Source organism: Sturnus vulgaris, chromosome 5 (genome assembly GCF_052056855.1).
Source record: "Sturnus vulgaris isolate bStuVul1 chromosome 5, bStuVul1.hap1, whole genome shotgun sequence".
Lineage (NCBI taxonomy): Eukaryota > Metazoa > Chordata > Aves > Passeriformes > Sturnidae > Sturnus > Sturnus vulgaris.
Window position 1 is genome coordinate 15,868,793 of NC_142247.1, and position 14,630 is coordinate 15,883,422.

Here is a 14,630-nt window from a genome sequence, read left to right on the forward strand (position 1 = left end):
CAAGCACTGAAGGACTTTGAGGGCACATAGTTCTGAAATTCTTCCAGTTTGGGCTTAAAATTAAAAAGCTGTTGGTTTTTTTTTTCCCCAGAAATCTTAAATTTGAACAATTATTTTCCAGTTTCTTGCTTCTGCTAATAATCCTGATTTTTAGTTGAAAGACCAAACAACTTTGATGAAGTTGCATTCTTTCCAGAGAATTGTTTTCATGAAAAGAAGGGAACCTTAGTTGTGGTTTTCCATGTCACACCCCATAATAATGAAGGCTACAGAAGGTATTATCCTACTTAAGAAAGCTGCTACCTCAACAGGTGCCCACAAACTCCCAGAGGAGGAATTTCCCACATTTGAAATTGAGGTTGTTTGTACCCGTGCAAATGTCTACACATACACAAAGACATCTCAAAACTCGCTGTTGCAGCCTCCTTGTTTTACTGCACACCTTCACCATCCAGGCTGCTACAGCCCCAGGGCACTGGGCAACACAAGAGTGACTGAAACACCAAGCAGTAGCCCAGTATCAGGCCACCCTTCTCAGTCACAGAGATTTTTCTGGATTGAAAACCAAGGGGAGGAAAGTAGAGGTGCAAGGTTACCTAAAATGCATTTGCTACTGGTCACTTTTTTTAATGTGCAGTCCCTAACTCAACCAGCCAGTTGCTCTCAAAGTGGATGCAAGGAAACTGTATTAGATCAGCAATTCCAGGCCACCAGGTGATGTTTTCCTTCATCCAACAGATGGTACCAGGCATCTGACTCTTTCCTGTCACATGAGAATTCTCAAAAGAGGGGAGGTTTATCATATCTCTAAGACCGACAGATTTTTCAACCTCAGAACTGCTAGCCAGAAATCATCCTGCATGGCTGAAGCCTGCCAGCATACATGGGAGGCAAGAACGTGCTGTTGGAGAGTTTGGCAGAGCAGGGGCTCACACCAGATTTCCAGTCAGGTCCTGGGGGCCATGCAGTGTCACACTGGTAATCACAACCAGCCCAGCAAAGCAGGCAGTGCTTCAGAGCACACCCAGCCTCTGGCCATGGCTGCACTCTTAACAGGATCCTTGGCACACTTTTGACTCATGCCAAATAACATTGCCCTGAATGTATTCCTGGGATTCATCTGGAAGATTGCATGCCCCTGGGACTGTCCCCAGCAGGTGATACCTTGCTTGGGAGGCTAGGAGAGCTCACTCCAAGCCACTAGGCTGAAGACTTGAGTGTTCCCAGACACATCAAACATGCCTGTCTATCTGTGGGGTCATGATCTGAGTCTGCAGCCAGATTCCTGGGATTACCCAACAACTGCTAGCCCCCACTTTATCCCAGTTGTGAGGATTGAAAGTACCCAGTATCAGAGCCAACCTTTGCATAAACATATCAGTGCAGTTGGCTTCTTTTCTGTATGCAGTGTGATAGCATCCATTGTCTTGAATGCAGTCATACCAGTACCCCTGAGCATCTCACCTGGATGCAAAGAGAAACACTGCAGATTGAGACACTCCCAGGGCTGCAGAAACCTCCTCGTGTAAAACTGAGCAGTGGCACAGAAAGAAATGCTCCTAAACTGGGACTCGTGATTTGTCTTTTTTGGTCTTCTTGTTGCCATGCAGGGTTCTTCATATCAGTCCTGTAAAAGTGAGATGTGAGAACTGCCGGGCTGTTGTGTTGTAATTAAGCTTTTTACAATAGTCCCAGCATTTTCCCCTGTGGACTGAAGGGGATATCCTGCTTAAAAGACCAGGTTTGAAAAACATGGCTTACAACATCCAGCTGTATTTTTATTACATCCACTTTTCAAGGCTAGCTTAGATGTCACTTGCCATTACTTAAATGAGACTTTAGTCAATCCTGTGAACAAACCCTTGAGAGGGTCTGTGCCAGCAAAGATGGTGGGCTGCAAGTGACCCTCTCCTGGCCTTTGTGGCCTCCCCAGACAGGTCCTGTCCACTATCCCCATCCATCATTGCTCCATACTTCCTGGAAAAACTTGGCTGAGGCTCCCTGCAGAACAGATCTGAGTCAGGAGAAGAGGAAGGTGATCTGAGAGGGAGAAGCACACACCTTCTTTAATCGACCATGCCTAAAATCAGTCCTCCTGTGCTCCCACTTCTCTGCTTCCCCCACCTGTTAAGTACAGTCCCTTTTCCTTTGGTTTTACCTCTCCTACTTTAAACTTAAACATCAAAAGAAACATTTTATCCTTGACTTCTCCATCCTTGTGGCTTCCCTCTTCTCCAGACCTTTCATTGTGTCCTGGCCCTCATCCATTCAAGATGAGGCAATCCATGTAAGAGCTGTTCATTTCACAGGGAAAAATGGCTTGGGAGAAATCTCCTTCCTGATCTCCTACATCCATTTGATGTAAACCTGAATGAATGAGCAAGACACTCCAACAAGATATTAAGGAATTTCTTGATTGTGAGATATACCCAGGCTGTAGCTGTTTTTGAGAGAAGATACAGAAAATGGGGAAGAATCTGCCTTTGTCTGTACCATAAATGAGGTTTTCATTCTACACGAACAATATCTTTTCATAATTTGTACACATGATCACAGAATTCACAGTGTGTCAGGAAACACTAGTGGGTTACAGTCCACATAGCTCAAGCATTTGCTTTGAAAGGTTTAGACATTTTAAGTGAGCTCATGGTAAATTTCATAGTGGCTGCTTTATTTACATGCTGCCTATCAGAAGAGATCAAGTATTTCTGTTTCCCTAAATTAGCTCTCTCTAGAATATAATAGCAGCTTTCAAACTCACCACATGTTATCTACATATATTTTCAGTTATAAATAGGGTCATGTTTGTGAGTTAATGGGTTTAGTTCTGAAAGTGCCAAAACTTTGATCAACACATGTAAAACAATTGGCTGAAAAGGGTGATTTTGATCAGTCCTTTATACATCAGTGTGCATTACCTACAGTATGACAGGAAACATAACCACTATTGAAACCTTTTAATATCTGCAAGAGGGAAAACGGTACTTGGAAATTTAAAAAAGATTAGATAACGAAAGAGCACTTGAGGCAGTACTTCTTATAAGTACTTGCAGGATACGTAATCCAGTTACAGAACCTGAAGCACAAATCATTGCAGCTTTTTTGTTTCTTCCAAGCTTTAATTAAACATTCAACTATCTAGAATTTCATTTACAGTACAGCAGTTCTGTTTTTCTTTCTGTTCTGTGGGTTTTGTTTACATAGCCAGTGGTGGGTTTATATTTGGAAACTTCAGCTATTAAAAAAAGAAAATCAGTTCCTTGATTTGCTACAAAATATTGGTAAGATAAAAATCCTGGTCTCACTGACGACAGCAGAAATATTGCCATTTCAGCCACAGGGTCAGGTACAAACAAGTAACTGTTGGCTGCTCCACACAGCCAGGCATCCTGTGAGTGACTCTCATGGAGTGAGCAGGGACAGCAGGGCTGCACGGGCAGGCTTCCTATTGAACAGGATGGTAACTGCAATACTGCAGCACATGTAGTCTGAATAAAGCCTCCATTCTTTAATCAGTGAAACTGTCAAACTAAGGCAACTGTAACTTCTTAGTTTACATACCAGCATCACCCAGGGAAGAAGTTTACTTCTGACTGAACACAAAGAAACCTCATCTACTCATTCAAATTATACCTTATTTGAAAACACAGGCATAACATGGTTGTTGCCTGGGGAAAGGAGGAAGAACAACATGAATATTTCTAAACATTTCCAGCCTTACCCATTTGCTGACAGACCACTGAGTTATTTTGGAAGATCTGTCTCTGCTGCCTGACATGTCAGTTATTATATTGAAAATTTAATTGTACAAGGGCTTTGACACTGAACCTTATAAATTTGTTCCAACTGACCTTGTCTCAGTTATTTGCCAGCCTGGCACGGAGCCTTAGCAGTCATTATTTGTTCTCATGCAGTAGGTAGGGCCAGCATGGAACAGGAGATAGAATGGACCTGACATTTTACATGAATGTAAATGAGGAAGCAGCTTTAAATAAAGAGATTAGTATGTCCACCAAAAAGACTATTGCATTTCTCTCAAAGAGACCGAATTTAGGTTGTACAGAACTACTTCTTTGTACCCCAGGTGTGGCTGTTTGTTCTGTAGTATTTTCAAATGTCTATTTAAATTTATTTCTTTTTTACCATTCACTTAATTACTTCTCTCTAAACAGTTCATGAAAATTTTTAGAGCACAGCTTTCATGTTATGGAAAAGGTATAAGTCACTGCAACACATTAAAAGTAGAAGTTTATTGGGGCCCACATCTCCAGCTGGGTGTTTCACAAAGTTTCTGAAACCTGAAACGCACTTTTAAATCTTTCCCTGAAAGAATCACAGTGAAAAAGCAAAACACAGCAAAACAAAAGCCAGTGAATAGATGACGTTATATTTGTAGCACCACATCTGAAAAAGGTTCACTAGATTTAATCCTTAATTACACAAGTGTGAGAACAAAGCATCACCTGCAAAGATACAACGTGCAGTTGAGCTCCCTCTGTTGGCTCTGCAGCAGCTGGAGTGCGTTTAGTAACTTCTTTTTTAACACAAATACATCACATTGGCAATACTAATCTCTAGGTAAAAAACATTACGTTCCACTAAAAAAAAATGTGAACTTCAGTTATCAATAGAATCATTAGGATAAACAGTATTTGTGCTGGAACAGGCTCCCCAGGGAGGTGTTCACAGCAGCAAACCTGACAGAGTTCAAGAAGGGTTTGAACAATGCCCTTGGACACATGATGTGACTCTTGGGGATGGTCCTGTGCAGGGCCAGGAGTGGGACTCGATGGTCCTTGTGGGTCCCTTCCAACACAGCTTATTTTTTGATTCTATAACTCTGTAATATTTAAGAAAAGGTAAAGCAGGAACTTCCAGAGACTTAGAAGTGAGTTCTGTTTATGAGTCTTGGAATGAGCATTTAGCATGTGGAAATCCAAATTATCTTGCAGCTCAGTGATTTGTAGGTTCTGAAAGAGAATCTCTGGATGAGTTTCTTGCACTGTTTTGTTCCATGGTTTTGAACAACTGGGAAAGGAAACAAAGTCATACCCGGTCTGTAGAGAGACACTGCTCAAAAATGATCAGTGTGTGCTCTCAGTGAGTTGATGAGTCCAAAGGAGAGCTGTCTGTGCAGAGCCAGCTGACAAGCAGATGTACAAACATGATTTGAGAACTCAAGGATGAGGCTGCAAGCAAGATGGGAACATAGAATCTCCAGGAAATGAAAACTGAAAGTGGTAACCCATGTCCATCCTTTGGGCTTATGTTCATGGTGATAACTTCATATAGCCATTGTGCAAAGCCACTTTTCTTTTCTTGAAGTCAATTTTCTCTGTTTCTTTTTCTCCTAGGCGTCTGGATGCCAACCACATCAATTATGTACCCCCCAACTGCTTCAATGGCTTGGTCTCCCTTAGACACCTGTGGCTAGATGATAATTCCTTGACAGAAATTCCTGTCCAAGCTTTTAGGAGTTTACCAGCACTCCAGGCAATGACATTGGCACTGAATAAAATTCATTACATACCGGACTATGCCTTTGGAAACCTCTCCAGTTTGGTAGTTCTGTAAGTTTTATTGATTGCTTTTTATACACAATGTTTTCTTGGACGGCTTTGGCCTCTTGGAGAAACAGATTTTATTTCAGTTTGACTAGCATTTGCTAAACCACTTGTTTTGATCTAGCTTAAAAGTTTCCATTTCAATAAAAAAGTATTCAAGGGAATTAAAAATCACCCTATCTGCTCAGCAAAACAAACAGGAAGGGATGCATTGTGTGCTGTCTAAGATTGAAAGAGGGAAGATTAGAAACAGGAAATGAATAGAAATCTTCCTGAGGGACTTGGAAAGAATGCCATCCAGTAGAAAAAAAGGTGCATTTCCTGTCATAGAAAGTATATGTAGTTTTGTGTTTGGTTCTGTTTGCATACCGGTTCACCTAACTGAAACATGCACAGCTGGCACCACAATCTGGAAGGCACACTATGAATCATGGTTTCAGCTTCTTATCTTCTAGGAATGTACCAAGTGGAAAAAATCTGGACTAGCTGAAGAAACTTAAGTGAAGAAGTAATTTCAAGATGCTTTGGAACACATTAGCATTATTAAAGAGAGAATTATATAGTCAAGCTTTACAGGCTGTCAGAAACCATGGTCTTATGTAAGACACTTAGCATGTTGTAGCATCCTCTAGCCCCAGTGTAAACATTGAACCTGGCACACGTCAGGGTTCTTCATTGACAGCTGTAGTCACTATCTCTGCCTCCATGGGGCCCCAAAAATGGGGATTGACAGCTGACTTGTGCTGCAAAGCCTTTTCCTTCTCTTTACATTAAATATCAATCTCATTCAAGTTAAAGAATGAATGGACTTGTGATTTGATTGACCTTCTAGACTTATATCAGCAGTGTAAAAGGCAAGAGGCTGTCTTGGACAATGTTCTCTTGACCCCTACCAGAAATGTACTGGTAAGAGGACAGTTAAGAAATGCAGGAGAAAATAATTTCTTTTCATGCCATGCTTGCTTCTGCCCAGTTAGGTTTCCTTATTTAATCTCTGCCTTGCTTATTTCTAATCTTCTGGGCTTTCTAGTGATTAATAATTGAATCATTCCTGACAACCTACCACAGCTGATATTTTTGGCTCATCAAAATCTTTGTATGTGGTTCTGCTTTTATTGGGTTGATACTCTATAAAGTATGGCAAATTTTCCACATGGTGCAAAAGTCCATGGTCAATTGGAGCAGGTCAAAATATTTATAATTAAAGATCCAAACATAATTGGAATTTGCAGATGCACTCTTTATGCTAACTAAAGCATTGAAGGTCAGAGTAGTCATTAAAAATATGGAGTTGATTAGGTTTCTTCCTAGAAGAGGAAAAACCCACAGAACACTTTTATTTTGCTGTCAGAATCCCTGCCTTTGATGGACAGGTAGACTCGAATTCTCTAGGTTCTGCTCATACATTCAGAGAGCCTCTGATCTTTAACATTATTTTCAGAGTATAGTGAAGGGGCCTGGCAGCCACTCATTCACAGCCTTTCTTTTCTCTTAAAGCCCTTCTCCCTTAGTTTCCCTCCAGTACAGGGGTAGGATTTTGAGGACAAAATAAAAGGAAAAATCTGGGGAAAAGGCATTCTTTTTTAATTAAATGACCTGAAGTGGCTACAAGTTGAATCTGCTCACATTAATGAGCTTCACTCAGAGTGTTTTTTTTTTTCCATGTCAGTATAAAAGACAGAAATAGGCAGAACTCAGAGTCTTGAGATAGAAGGGGGAAAAGGGGAAGGGTTGACCTGGTTAAAATATATAAAAATTGCTTTCAATTTCTAAATATTTTAGGAAGTAGTTACTGATTTTCATAATTTCAAAGAAAAGCAAGTTGCAGCGCTTCTAAGATTAATTAGTTTACTCATCTCAGGGAAGCTTTTCTGTTTCAGACGACTTTTTCTGTTATGGTTTGGATCTGTTTGCATTCTGCAAGCCTAATGCCCCTTACCTGTCTGCTGTGTTATCTGTCTCCTCAATGGCTGCTCTTTTGGGCCACACCCTCTGACACCCTCTGAATATACATCTTCCAAATATACACCTCACACCCCACACACACTTTTTAAGATGTGTTATTTAACTGGTTAGCTATCATTGAGAATACATCTGTTCATTATGCAAACCCCAGCCTGGAACTACAGGATAGAACACTTTTGAACAAACTAGGTGGTTTTAAAACAGATCCCCTCTGTGAAACCAAATGGAGAGGTATTGGGATAATGGGTGGAGGGTGGTGGAGGTGCCTCCTATGCAGGCTCTTGCAAAAGCATGATTGCATATAATCAATGCATGCCTGGAAATAAGTTAATTTTGATTTAACCATCAAAATGTTTTGCTATAGTCCACTGTGTGCAGTGTGCTTTCCTGACTGCATGCTTAATGTTCCCCTGCAGACATCTCCATAACAATAGAATCTATTCCCTGGGAAAGAAATGCTTTGATGGGCTCCACAGCCTAGAGACATTGTGAGTTGACCTCTTATTTGTTTCTTTTTTTAGAGTGTTTTCATTTATATTCTGAAAGAATAAAAATAGCCCAAAAGCCAAATGTGGACTTTAGCTTGCCTAATCGCTACAGGATCTAAGTGATAGTTCACAATGACTCTATGTAGTAAATCCTATTTTTGACTATAAAAGTAGTTTGCCTTTTTAATAAGCATTGTCAATTGATAAATTGTTTGAAAGAGAGTTGAAAACTGTGTTGAGCATAGAAAAAGAAGTGATTATTCATGAACTTATGGTTGCCTAGTTTAGTACTATTTATTTGTCTTGTTCAATCAGTAAAGCTAATAGCTAGATTGGAAAATTGTCACAGTGAAAAGCTTCAACATTAAGAAACTGTCTTAGCATAGAGAAGGATTGTAAAATTAGATGGGTTTATTTTTTTATATCTGGAAAAAGCAAAAGTTCTAGGTAGTCAAATTATGCATGTGCTTTACAAGTGGGAGAAATGTTTAGGTTGTATCCAAGTTTTTGTCTTTAGAGAGCTCTGATAAAGAATAGCACTGGTAAAGACTCCCTCAAGTTTTCACTGTAATTCTGTTTAGACCAATTCAAATTTTCTTGAGTCTTCTAGCAAAAAAAATTCTACATAAAGTACCAAACAAGAATGCAGTTCTAATGGTTAGCAGAAATTATTTTGCTACAGTTAGTCAAATACAGATGTTGTCTGCTGGAGTCACCCAGACCCCAGAAGTGCCACAGGGACAGTAAGACTTTGCATGTGCTTCCTCCTGCACCTGCTGCAGTCAGCTGCATCATTTTCAGTGATTTTGGATGTTTTACCCAGCCAGGACAGAGGTTAAAAACCCAGTTATGAGAAACAAATAGTTTCAGACATGGATATTGCTAGTCTAAAGGTGACTGCTTTCCTGTCCACAAATCTGTGTCTTGCCCACTTCCATCTTTCATTAAGATTAGGAGGCAAGAAGGTTTGGGCTTCTTGGGGTTTTTTATCACCAGTTTGATTGCATTGATCCCTTGCCACTGAATTGCAATTTTACAATTTGGACTTTGAGCTGCCTGTGAGTTGAGAGGAAGTCCCTTAGTGTAGCACCGGAAAGGGGGACAGGAAAGGAAGAAGGAAAATGTAATGGTTTGGTTTGTTTATTTAAGTGATATTCACATGGCACTTGGTCACAAATGGGGAAAAACAGAACAATGGAATAAGTAATTGCAAACCCAGTCCCAGCCACCTGGCATGAGAGAGATGAAAACACAGAGGACAGTCACAAACCCGGGAATAAACATGGATGTGGCCGCTTCCCTGCACCAGGACAGTGTAGCATTTGCCTCAAGCACAGTAATTGCATGATGTATAGACCAGTTCCCACATAGTCTCAAGATGATCTGAAGAGATCCTGGTGTAAATGATGGACGCCAGCTTTAAGATCATTTTTTTGCATTGAGGCGTAGGTCTGGAAATCACATATCACTGGAGGGCAAAACCAAACCGAACGTGCCTGTAATCTCTTTTTGTCAATAAGCAGCAGAGATTTACAAGCAGGAAGGAAAGCCTTGTTGAGTTCAGACAGCAGTTTCCTGCCTGCATTACTTCAGCCTGATACTATTTCAATTTCAATCTATTGTAAACTGTGGCTTGGGTTTTGCCTGTCTAAAAAGGCTTTCACTTCAGTTTTTCAGACTGTTTTCCTCACGAAGCATTGCCAGAGAACATCACAGTAAACTGGCATATCTCAATTTTAGTTTCAGCCATCTCCTAAATGCCAAAGAATACGTGTGGCATACTGAGGGCAGAGGTAGGATTATAATCCATTCAGCCTACCAGAATAAAATCTAATTACTGCTGCAGCATGAGCATTTCTTAAAGAGGTCACTACCATTTTTAGGATTTGTGTGGTTAGAAGTATTCTCTTGACTGTTGTCAAGTCTTAAAATTAGCAATACATTTAGAAATCTTTATAGAGAAATGTATTAGACATGTAAAGCACAGATCACCAAGGTAATTGAATATTGTTTTGAAGGAATTTTTTTCCCTGTTAATACTTTAATGTAAGGTAAAGGATGGGCAACTTATAAAACAGAAATCAAAACACAAAATCCCTTATTAATACTTGAATTTACTTACATTTTCTTTATTACAGAATAGCTAAAATGTAACTAAAAATAGAATGCTGATAAAAAATAGGAACAATAATGTGCTCTAAATAGACTTCATTGGAAAATATCCATATGCTTTTGAGGATTTCCTGTCTTTTTGCTGTATGTACTTATTCAATGCATAGAAAATGATAGTTCATTACAAATGCCAGCAATGCTATGTTATCTGTTATGCAGTGCATAACCAAAATAATAAAATCTATTTTCACACAGAGATTTAAATTACAACAGTCTGGACGAGTTCCCTACTGCAATCAGGACATTAACAAACCTAAAAGAACTGTAAGTACAGAGCTCATATTAGGAGGAAGGATGTTTTGTCTAGTATGCAATTTTTTTTTAATGCTGGTGATTTTATCAGTAATCCTTAAAAACTGGTATCCTAGAAAACAACTAATAAGCATGCCAACATACATCAAAATTATTTTCAATGTTCAGTTTAGACCGTTCACGTTCTGACAACTTTTACTTTTATATTGCCTTGTGCAGTGGATCTTTTCCAGGAACTTCCTCTTTGGAATACAGTAAATAGCAAACACAATTAATTCACTTTTCGTGCCAAACACAAGAGTTAGATTTTGCAAACTATCCAATATATTCGTTTTCTAGCTAAGAAGGCAATGGTATCTTTATTAGTCCTTCAGATTTAATTAACTTTTAGCTACTTCCTTCCCTCACCTCTATTAAATTACAGCAATTTCTTTTCAATATATATAGTCAGTTCTTTGTAATTTTTGGATAAAACACTTTTGTATGCACAGGTATAGTTTGCATCAAGAAAATCAACAGCTAAATTAAATTATTCAAATTTATTTTGAAAAACCGTTGAATTATTGAAAAATTAAAAGTAATTAAATAATGTTAACACATGATAAACACAATGTACACATTAATGCATATGCTCAGAATTCTTTCCATTTGACTTATTTACCATGTTCGTGTACTATCAGCATAGATTTTTGACAAAAATAAGTAATCACATACTACTTGGACATGGTTGTATCCTTGCTACATCACAAACTGATCTAAAAACCTGTTTTAAATAGCCACCTGAGATTTTTTTCCAGAGCAGGTACCCCCAGATACTGTGGACTCCTGCTCAGCACCTCCAGTGTTGCCAGAATGCAGCTCTGGAAGGGGCAGCTGGGCTATGGTTTCCCAGCCCAAACGTTCTCAGCTGCTGTTTATGCCATAAAATAATTGGAATGAAATTCAGTGACCTCAAAGGATTGCCTTTTTGCTGACCTCTGGAGTCAGTAGCCAAAAATGCAAACCCAGTTTACACCAAATGCACCAGCAAACTGCCTGATGTGCCTGAGGTTACAGGGTACTGAGTACTGGGGTATGGCCCCCAGAGGATTTCACCCCTGAATATCAACTACGTGCAAGAAACATTTGGGGTCTGAAATTGCAACCTGACATCCCAAATCCATCACAGATCATGGGACCGTGTGGTCCACTTTGTGTGGGCCCTGGGAGCTGATCTGACAGGGACTGGATGTCTTCCAGTGGCCCAGGTGGGAGCCCAGCCCCACAGAGACCCAGCTCATTGCAGGGCCACCATAGTAAGGGTTTCTTTGGGTGGGACCTCCTGTCTCTCTCAGAAGTTGTGCCTGGGCTGAAAACACAAACTGTGACCTTTTTGTGCACAGCCAGTAGCAGATACTGCTCTGGGAGGTAGTCATGCCATTTCCTTGTTTTTCTCTGCCATGCAAGGCATCCCATTCAAAACCAGTTTACTGATTCCAGATGAGATGCTCATTCTGCTTAGAGTCTGCATGCAAAGCAAGCAGGGATGTAAAGCCTTGCTCTGCAGCTCGTCACCAGTAGCACAATGCCTAAACAGCTCAGACCAATAATGTGGGACCTGTTCAAGTAATGGCCAAGTGTGCTTGCATCAGTGAACAATTGGAGGCTTAGTAATGCATAAATTTAAGCTTGGGAAGCCTTCTTCATACCCGACTGAACTAATGGGAGTTTCCCACATAAATCATCATTGTTCTTTTGAAATCTTAGTTGTTCCTTTTGTTTTTCACAATGGAGAATTACTCATATGAATAAAATCCAGTAATTAATGATGATTTGGCTCTCTATCCAGCATGCACAACCACATTTTTGTTTGTATCCACATTTGAAATATCTCAACAAAAAGGTGGTTGTGGGAGGATCAACATAACAATATAGTGTATAAAAGAATTTCCTTGATAAACTTGTGCCATCCAGCAAAAGAGTTGCAGTTTAACAAGAACAGGGGGGAATATATTGTTAGCTACTTAATTATTAATATCCAACTATTGATGTTCTTAGTTCATATACATGTGTATATTTACGTTACATCTATATACATACATGCTCTGAATTTTAAAATGCCATTTTGAAGTTTACTTTATCTGAATGGTTTTGTTTACTTAGAGAAGTGCAGAATTTCAGCAACTTTTCTGTCTCTTCTCTTCTCTTTCCATTTCTTTTGCTTTTTTCAGTTCTGTCTTATTCCAGAAAACAAGGATATACCTTTACATACAGACACTTTTCTTACTGCAAACAAAAAACCATCATTGTGCAGTGTGAACATAGACTGTCTTCACTTTTTTTTTCCTTACCATATAAATGTTTTTTTCTTGGTAGGGGATTTCATAGCAATAACATCAAGTCAATACCTGAGCGTGCATTTGTGGGTAATCCTTCACTTATTACAATGTAAGTGATAAGAATCTTTTCAATGACTCTTTTTATTAGAGAATGTGGAACTAAGTATCATATTTGTGGCTAATTGTCAAATAGCTTTTTTTAGTGAGTACACTTTGTAGCACATCATTATACAAGCAAACGAGCTCTTCTCTTTCCAGCTTCATGGAAATCATGGCAGTTTTCAAGCCCTGTTTAAGGGAAGCAAGTAGTGGTCTCTGGCCTTTGACCTTTTATTTGAATGTTTACTTCTAAATCTCTTAGCGTTGCTGGCAACGTCAAAGCTGGTAAAAATTTCTCTTGATGGACTCCAGTCTCATCATCTACATGAAAATGTACTTAATGGACAGCTTCAAATTAAGAAATTGAAAAATAAGTGTAAGAAAAATAATGACTCATCTTGAGTAATATTCCATGAGCAAAACCAGCATGACTTCAAAGGGCAAGGGAGCCTCTTGTGAATAGGGAAAGTTCTGACTTCTTCATGTGCTATCCTTAAATTTGTCTCAGGTCATTACAAAATTCTTCATATGTGAAATTTTGTCTTTGTAAACCTGGGAAGAAGAGAGAATATTTTGTTGACTGGCTTCTGGCATTAAAACAGGAAAACAGTGACTACTTGAATGTTCAAAATGTGACATGTGGCTGGTGAATATAGATTAGAGGGTGAGAAAAGCCCAGAAATTCACCTCTGCTACAATCAGATGTGATTCATCATAGAGAGTTGACTCATTTGTTTATAGTGTAATAATATATTTAGAATATTGTAAAGTATTTTTCATTAAATGTCTTTTTATCCTTTTTTTCCAGACATTTTTATGATAACCCTATCCAGCTCGTTGGAAAATCTGCTTTTCAACACTTACCAGAACTAAGAACTCTGTATGCATTTACTTTTTATTTTAGTTTTCTTTTTATATTGCAATACTAGAGTTGCCCCACACTTCCATCACCACAATTTTATTGAAATTTTTTTTTTTTAATTGTAGGGCTTTAAATGGTGCTTCACAGTTAACAGAATTTCCTGATCTGACAGGGACTACAAGTCTGGAGAGTTTGTAAGTGCTAGAGAAATATTTTTGCTTTGTTTTATTTTCTTGTATACTGACTTACTGTAAAGAATGTCCTAAAAACCTTTTGGTTTTCAATCTTCAAAAAGTAATTTTTTTTTCATAAATTCTTTGAACAGGACACTCACAGGAGCACAGATCACCTCTCTCCCCAAATCAGCTTGTGACCAGTTACCTAATCTCCAAGTGCTGTACGTTTCAGTAAGATTATTAACATGACATTAATGCAAGAGATTAATAGACAAATGAAACCATTATGATTTCAAAATTACCCAATTACTGCTATTTCTGTGTATCACGTTACTTCTTTGGAATTCAGCTCAGGGAGTTGGCCCCTGTGTTATTTAAAAAGTTTACAACCCACTTACCAATCAGGATTTCCCATATATTGCTGAGAAAGATAATTACTTAGCATATTTTTAGGAGAAGATAGAAAGGTTGTTGGTTTTGTTTTTAAAAAGACAGAACTACCTTATTTTCATTCATTTGGTCTCTCCTACAGTAGTTTGGGATTTTTTTTCTCACTAAGGCAAATAATTCATTGAAGTGAATAGAAAATATAAGTAAGGATGACAGTTTTAAGTCCTTCTTATGCTCCTCTTTTAGTTTCTTTCCCAATCAGACATAAGTAGCTGACTGAAATTTTAATAGACTGTTCCTTGACATAGCTGGGTAGATTTGGTATACTAAATATACAATATTAT

General features: G+C 38.8%; 1 protein-coding gene across 1 annotated transcript in view; it reads left to right on the top strand.

The window, feature by feature from the left end:
- The window catches only part of LGR5 (leucine rich repeat containing G protein-coupled receptor 5), a 91,472-nt gene that overhangs the window by 58,749 nt on the left and 18,093 nt on the right, over positions 1-14,630 (top strand). The window contains exons 5-11 of the mRNA XM_014879546.2: positions 5,355-5,570; positions 7,946-8,017; positions 10,385-10,453; positions 12,797-12,868; positions 13,667-13,738; positions 13,846-13,914; positions 14,046-14,117. Of these exons, the coding sequence (XP_014735032.2) occupies positions 5,355-5,570; positions 7,946-8,017; positions 10,385-10,453; positions 12,797-12,868; positions 13,667-13,738; positions 13,846-13,914; positions 14,046-14,117 (642 nt within the window). The remainder of the gene's footprint in view (positions 1-5,354; positions 5,571-7,945; positions 8,018-10,384; positions 10,454-12,796; positions 12,869-13,666; positions 13,739-13,845; positions 13,915-14,045; positions 14,118-14,630) is intronic.